The sequence below is a fragment of the Drosophila mauritiana genome, chromosome X (genome assembly GCF_004382145.1).
Source record: "Drosophila mauritiana strain mau12 chromosome X, ASM438214v1, whole genome shotgun sequence".
Taxonomy (NCBI): domain Eukaryota; kingdom Metazoa; phylum Arthropoda; class Insecta; order Diptera; family Drosophilidae; genus Drosophila; species Drosophila mauritiana.
The window spans coordinates 2,881,735-2,888,643 of record NC_046672.1 but is presented as its reverse complement, the minus strand read 5'-3'; the positions used below and the strand labels follow the sequence as shown (position 1 = coordinate 2,888,643).

General features: G+C 46.8%; 3 protein-coding genes across 3 annotated transcripts; all 3 read right to left on the bottom strand.

Moving 5' to 3' along the window:
- Window positions 1-2,533: 2,533 nt before the first annotated feature.
- On the bottom strand, window positions 2,534-3,721 carry LOC117148292 (estradiol 17-beta-dehydrogenase 8). Its single transcript, XM_033315612.1, has 2 exons — window positions 3,563-3,721; window positions 2,534-3,494 (listed from the first exon to the last, which is right to left on the bottom strand). The coding sequence occupies exons 1-2, from the start codon at window positions 3,603-3,605 to the stop codon at window positions 2,788-2,790; spliced, it is 750 nt and encodes a 249-aa protein (XP_033171503.1). The 5' UTR covers window positions 3,606-3,721; the 3' UTR covers window positions 2,534-2,787.
- A 413-nt stretch (window positions 3,722-4,134) lies between these two features.
- LOC117147078 lies at window positions 4,135-4,602 on the bottom strand. The gene has a single exon (XM_033313841.1). The coding sequence runs from the start codon at window positions 4,600-4,602 to the stop codon at window positions 4,135-4,137; it is 468 nt and encodes a 155-aa protein (XP_033169732.1).
- A 668-nt stretch (window positions 4,603-5,270) lies between these two features.
- Window positions 5,271-6,561, bottom strand: LOC117147591. The gene has a single exon (XM_033314541.1). The coding sequence runs from the start codon at window positions 6,247-6,249 to the stop codon at window positions 5,329-5,331; it is 921 nt and encodes a 306-aa protein (XP_033170432.1). The 5' UTR covers window positions 6,250-6,561; the 3' UTR covers window positions 5,271-5,328.
- Between the last annotated feature and the right edge of the window lie 348 nt (window positions 6,562-6,909).

Below are 6,909 nucleotides of genomic sequence, written 5' to 3'. Positions count from 1 at the left end.
TGCAAACAAACGGCTCGCTAAGCTCGACTAAAAATGCTTAATGAGAGTGCGTAAGGGTGGCCCCCGCCGGTGAACCACCCACCAGTTCACCACGCCACCCGCTGCCCCCTGACCCCTTTCAGCCCAATATTTTCAGGACCCTTTTTCGCCGCCCCTTGAGGCAAGTGTTGGCCGCAAGAAATTCTGCGGCTATGGGCAACAAAGTCGCGCACGACGCCCATTAAACTAAATTAGTTGCCCTTTGTCACCGAACGACCCTCGCTGTCACACGTGGCTCGCTGGGGGCGGTGGGGTCGGATGTTTGGGGCGGAGGGTGTGGTGCTGGTGGTGGTGGGAAAGCGAAGGGGAAACTCTCGAAAACTGAAACTAACGTGAGTTGGCAAATGTCAAGAGACTGGTGAAAGTAAAGCCACAGAAACTGACATTAGTTGGAATCCTTTTCAGAACCCTTTATGAAAGTGCACCAGCTAGCTTCACTTCAGTTTCTTTAATCTAATTCAATGCTAATTGCTTTCTAATGCTACTATACTAAGGCAATTTTCTAATGTTCCTAATAATATATAGATAGATATATAGATAGATATACCCTTTGATATAAGCCTGGATATACTTGCGTAGGAATATTCAATATACTTTTCCCCACATATGTATGCTTACAGAATTTTAATTTATTTGGGAAAATTGCTTGGCGTTTCCCAATCCCAACTCGTTGACAATTGGCAAAAGTTGCGAGTAAGCTTCTTCAGCAACTGCAATTCGCATTGTCCGTGAAGTCGTGCGGAGTTTTGCCGTCGCGTTAATCACTCTGCAATCCAACATCCTTTCGGGTTTCAGGTTCCCTCGGCTCCTCTTTGGATGCCTTTTTTTGCCAAGGGGCACGGAGGACGGGGCTGGAGATGGCGCAAAAAACGTACACGAGGCGCCCGAAGAGTTACGATTTCATTAACATGAGATATGGCAAGTGCCAAAGCGCTGGTCGCTCCGAAGCCTTGTGTTTTTTCGGGTACAGGATTGAGGGTTTGTGGTTCGGTTCGGTTCGGTTGGGTTCGGTTCGGGGTCGGTTTTTTGGGGTCGTTCCGGGGGTCGTGTTGGGCTGGTTTATGGCTCAAGTGTTGGCTTGTCGTCGCCGCTTGTGTCGCACTGCGTTGTTAATTGCTACAAAGAGAGTGGTCGAAGGAGCGACAGAGACAGGTGGATGGAAAGCACTCGGAAAAATCATTGAGCCACTTTGCATCATGGGATCTCCCATAAATAAATAATATTGCAGATCAAAGAGGTTGTGTTTTCTTATGTGCTTTGAAGAGGTTGCCACCGTTGATGAGAGGTTCCGGTGAGAGGTTCCTCCTGAAATATATTGTTTATTTTATCTGATGGATTATGTTATCTTTGGATGGTTTCGAAAATGATTCCTTTATTTCTTGCAGTGCACGAAAAGCAAAAAGAGCGGCAGCTCAGGGTCGCTTCATATGATTAGCAAATGTTTTGTTTTTCACCATGCACTAAAAACCAAAGGAAATGGGAAACGCACCAGCTACCAGCTGGTGGTTGGGTGGTTTTGTGGATGGTGGCCGCTGGGCGATGGGCGGCATTTTGGGTGGTTTTCCGCCCGTGAACCCTAACCCCAAAATGGCTGGCAAGTTTTGTGTGAGCCCTTATGCGGTGGTGTCGGTGGTGGGAGGTTGCTTAATGTTGGGTGGCCACTGTAATTGCTGTTCTATGTGTGTTTCCCTTGTGTGTGTGTGTGCGAGTGAGTGTGGGTGGGTGGGTGGTTGTGTGTTTTTGTGTCCCTGTGTGCGTGGCCAGTGCGGGAGAGTTGAATTTCTTGAATTAATAAAATGTCTTCATTATTTAAATTGCACGCACGACCACAGAGGCGGAAAACCCGGACCCCAAACAACCCAACCGCCACTCAAACATATGTGTGAGTCGCCTGACGTGCATATATCTCCCAGTGCGACTGTGTGTGTAAGCGACTGAGTTAATTAGCAGCTGGGGAATTGTGAAATGTATTAATATTGTACATTTCGGTGGGTCCAAATAACGAATAGCAACCCAAAAGCCCTGCCAATAAACCACAACAAGCCGTGTCGCACATTCCATTTCCCACTTCGACGGTCCTTTTGTGGTCGCAATGTCGCATTGTTGCAATGGTATGGGGAAGTTGTGGTGGTTTCACTTACTAGAGCATAGATTTCTGATCAAAGTCGCTGATCCAAGGCAAAACTTATCTGGCATTCTTCTGGGCATATCTTTAAAAAGATGTTACAATACTTCCCCCAAAGATATGCTATACATTTCATTGCCATGTTACGATTTAAGCGATAGTATCGATAAACTGAAGAGCCGCGCGATATAAAGATCACTCATAGATGGCGTGTTTGAATTTTAAGACAATATCAACAGGTGTGAGGTCAAAGTTCTGATTGGAGAACATGTTTAGTAATTTGATAGCAGAATGCGTTTTTGAAGTGAAAGATGTTAGAGTATATTTTCAAGCCTTTCTAGTCTTATTAACCAGCTTTTCCTGCGAACAAAATATAATACAGCTGTTAGCAACCATATGTTAACGTTGATTTATATATTTATAAAAAAAACTTTTTACTAATGGCTTGACGAGTAAATGCAATAATGTGGTTCCACTCTTGCAATATATGTATATAAGAAATCCATTTTTCTAAAATGGAACAACCAGGCAAGTATCAGCTATACAAGCTGCGTATTAGAAGCCTAAGGATCTACGAAAGTTGGATTGCATATATGTATGTATTGCATATATGTATTTCACGATTATTTGAGGCCCCCGGTGACCTCGATGGCAGCTCCATTGACGTAGGACGACTGCGGGGAAGCCAAGAAGGCAATGACCTCGGCGATCTCCTCCGGCTGACCCAATCGGCCCAAGGGGCATCGCTGCACCACCTGCTGCTTTACGGAATCGGGCACGACCGCCACCATGGGCGTGTCTATGTAGCCCGGCAGGATGCAGTTCACCCGTATGCCAAACTTTCCGAACTCCTTGGAGGCCACCTCCGTGAAGGAGATCACGCCCGCCTTGGTGGCCGCATAGTTGGCCTGGCCCACGTTGTTCATCTTGGCCACGATGCTGGAGAGATTCACGATGGTGCCGTTCTCCAGTTTCTGCTCGATCATGGCCTTGGCATAGGCCTGGGTAACCAGGAAGGTGCCCTTCAAATTGACACCGTATACGTCATCGTAGTCCCGTTCGGGCATCTTGAGCAGGTAACCATCTCGGGTTATTCCAGCCGAATTGACCACAATAGTGGGTGCCTGCTGGAACTTCTTTAGGGCCTCGGCCACCGAGGATTGGACACTCTGGGCAGAGGAAACGTCCACCTCCAGGGCGGCGGATCGATCAGAGCCCAATTCCTGTACGGTTTCCTGGGCCGCCTTTAGATTGCGGTCTACGGCGATCACTTTGGCACCATCTCTGGCCAAAAGGCGGCAGGTGGCACGACCAATTCCTGATCCGGCGCCTGAAATCGCAGATTAGAAGAGTCTCAAATAAAGATCAGATATCTAGAGGAAACAAACGAATACACACCTGTTACCAGGGCCACTTTTCCAGCTAGTACTCCCACTGACATGGCTCCGAAAATGTCTTAGTAAACAGCAGTTTTCACTTGTTTTGCCCTCAAACGTCGTGCGACAACTATATAATCACTAATATTTATCGCCGGCCAACAGCTGTTCCAAAGCTGATTAGCTATGAGCAAATGAAACATAAGTGGTGGAAAGCTTTACCACACGATCGTTGTCAGAGCTTTTCGGTGGAACCATAAGTTTATCAGATGGAAAAAAGTTTAAAAGTCCAAAGATCATAAAAGCAACATTTGTGCTTTGTACACGAATTTTAAGTATGTTTGCTGAAACATAGTTTTAGGCTGGTTTAAAAAGTTTGTTTACATAATGATGGCAACGAAATGGAAATTCATTCGCTTTGTCATGTTTAAACTTAATATTTTTATTCACTTTTTGCTGTAAGGAAGACTATAAACAGTATTTAGTACAAGCAATACTCAATACTCAGCAATTGTTTTTAGCCCAGCGCCCAAAAGAGTGCATGCATAAGTGTTGTATTTCCAAAATGCGTGTATTTATTTCCCGTCAATATTTTCATTCCAGTGGTATTAGGTAGTACTCCTCCAACTGGGGAGCAGCCAAGTCCGCACTCCGGACACCGTTATGTCCAGCACTCCGGGCCAATCCAAACTGCCTAAGGAGCTTCTTGAGATATCTCTTCGGTATTTTCACCAGCTGTCGTCGGATTATCCGCTGCACTCTGTTCCATGGACGACTTCCGCCGCGGTGATCGTCCTCGGAATCCTCCAGTTCCTGATCCTGTTCTGGGTCATCCTCTTCCGCCACCAGATCTCCGCCATCTTCGCCCTTCTGAGTTTGCAATTTTGGCAACTGCTCAACCAGCTGTTTTAGCTGCTTCTCGCTCAGCCGACTGAGGTCAACGGGATCATTTTGAGTCCGCAACTGGAGTCTCGATCCACAGGTTTTGGCAGAAGCCTCCCGAATTGATGGTACCAAGATCGAAACCACGATCAGTACGATCAGAAATCGCTGTCCAGCCATGTTTGTACTGAGCCCCGGGCTAAACAGCCGCTTAAATACCCGAAAATTGCCCCATCATTCGTCACGATTTGATCTCTTTGGTGATCTCGGCCCAAAAATGTGGGTCAAGTGCGTACTTTTCACAGACGTTACTTTTTTTTTGATTCTATGCCCATAAAGGAGATTGTACCAACCACTGTTTTTGCTTTTTTTTGCTTCTGCAGATCAACGATCATTGATCTTTGGTGCTTTTTAGCTGTAACCTCAGATCTTTAGAGGGAGGTTTTCTGAAAAATGGTATAAGAAAAGTACGTGAACGTGTAATTTTGACAAATATTAATATGATTTAAATGGGCTTAAAGTAAATTGTTGGTAGGGTTTGTGCTCTGCAAGATTCAGTTTGATTTCTACCTTACTTACTTTTTGGCAACTATATTTTAACCCGCTTTAAATAAATACAATCCTAATATTTTTCAATAGTATTTAATTGTTGAGCAATATTTTACTCATTTTTTACTATTTTTTTGTTTGCTAAAAGTGTATGCCTTTGCGATCAGTTTTTTTAATCACCCACGCAAAGATAAAGTAAGAAAGCAGTTTTGGTACTCTTGAAGGGCTTTATTTATGGTTTATCCTGCCGCAGGAAGTGTGGCAGTAGCAAGTTAGGCTACAATAAATTAGAAAAAAAAATGATCTTGCCGGAGTGTGTCGTTGGATCGTTGGATCCTGACCTTGAATCCATGATCCTTAGACGGCGGTGATGCGATTGCGGCGGTTCTTGTTGCGATTGCGACGGTTCTTCTTGTTGCCGTTGCGCCTCCGGTTGTTCTTGTTGATTTTCTTGGCAGGCACACGCTTGCGAACCACGCGGCGCTTGGAGACGGGACGACTACCGGTGTTGAGCATCACCTTCTGGCCGTTCTTGAAGTAGCGGCGGTAGCGGGGTGGGATGCGAACGCTGATCACCTGGCCGCGGCGGGCGCCCTTGCGTCGCAGGCTGATGTGGTTATTGCTTTGGGTGGCCTTGCCGCCTTCGCCGGTGGCTCCGCCAGTTCCCTGGACCTCGTGCTCGGTGGTGACCACCTCGTATTCCTGGGCGCCAGCGGCCAGGGCGGCCTGTAGAGCCTGCTCGTCCATCAACTCGGCGGGATAGGCCTGTGCGGGTTGGGCCAGCTCCTGGTCCTGTTCTTGGTCCTGATCTTGATCCTGCTCATGATTCTGCTCCTGATCGTCATCGTTGCTGCCATATCGGGCACCCTTGATAATCGTTTGCCGTGCGCTCGTTGTTGTTGGCGAGGTGGGTGTTGTGGGCGAAGTGGTGATGGTGCCAGTGGCCGAGGGAATCGTGCCTGTCGAGGTCACTGTCACCGTGGGCGAAGTGGGTGAGGCTCCTGTGGAAGTTCCGGTTCCGGCGCCAGTGATAATGATCGGAATCACGGGTTGGTTGTTGCTGCTGAACAGGTTCTTGAAGGTCAGGAACTTTTTGAGGAACAGCCTGCCACTGGAGGGATCCTTGGCAGAGGTCGATGCACCAGCGCTGGAAGCGGCCTGGCCCACCTTGGCGTCCTGGTCCACTTGACGCGACTTCTGGGCCATCTTCTTCTCGGGTGCCGCCTGTGCGGCCAGAAGACAGCAAGCCGAAAGGATCACGATGGCGTACAACTTCATATCGGATAGATTTATAAACTCTTTTGGGTCTTCGGGAAACTACTCTGGGTAAGGAGAGAACTTTTCGGGTAGACCAAAATCGCTGCGATTTCTGTTGCTCGCCGATGGCTGGACAATCAGGCTTTGATACTTTATCGGCCAGCAATGAGGCTTTTTATAGTCCCGCAAAATACGCTGTGGAATGCAAATCGTAAGTGCCGAACGGTAAATCTCCGTACACAATTGAAATTCAATTGATCCGTGGTAGGGCTCAAATAGTCAAATCGCTGCCAGCTATAATGTATATTCTCCAAATTCTCCGTCGTCATCATTCTGCCGGTCATCCCATGGGTTTTCGGCCAAGCGGAACGCCTTTGGGTGTTCGGTTTTTCGGTTTTTCGAGTTGGTATTGGAATTGGGGTTTTGGTCTTCAGGTTTCTGCAGCGCCTTGGGCTTCTGCTGGAGTGGGCTGAAAAAAAGTGAAAATCTATTGAAATCCATTTCTAATTGAAGCCGCTGGGTCGAAGGTGGCGCAAAGCCTGCGAAAGTGACCCACAAAGTGCCATAAATGTGTGCCTAACGATCTTCAATATTCCACATGTATTTTTTCTCATAAAATCTATGGATGCCTGAAATAAATGTGTTTAATGATTTTTAATATATTAAGTAAATAAATACATA

Bases quoted from the DNA above. Each gene is read 5' to 3' on its own strand.
- LOC117148292 (XM_033315612.1), bottom strand. From the start codon at position 3,605: ATGTCAGTGGGAGTACTAGCTGGAAAAGTGGCCCTGGTAACAG. The intron at 3,495-3,562 runs GTGTGTATTCGT...CTGCGATTTCAG, and splicing joins AAAAGTGGCCCTGGTAACAG to GCGCCGGATCAGGAATTGGT.
- LOC117147078 (XM_033313841.1), bottom strand. From the start codon at position 4,602: ATGGCTGGACAGCGATTTCTGATCGTACTGATCGTGGTTTCGATCTTG.
- LOC117147591 (XM_033314541.1), bottom strand. From the start codon at position 6,249: ATGAAGTTGTACGCCATCGTGATCCTTTCGGCTTGCTGTCTTCTGGCC.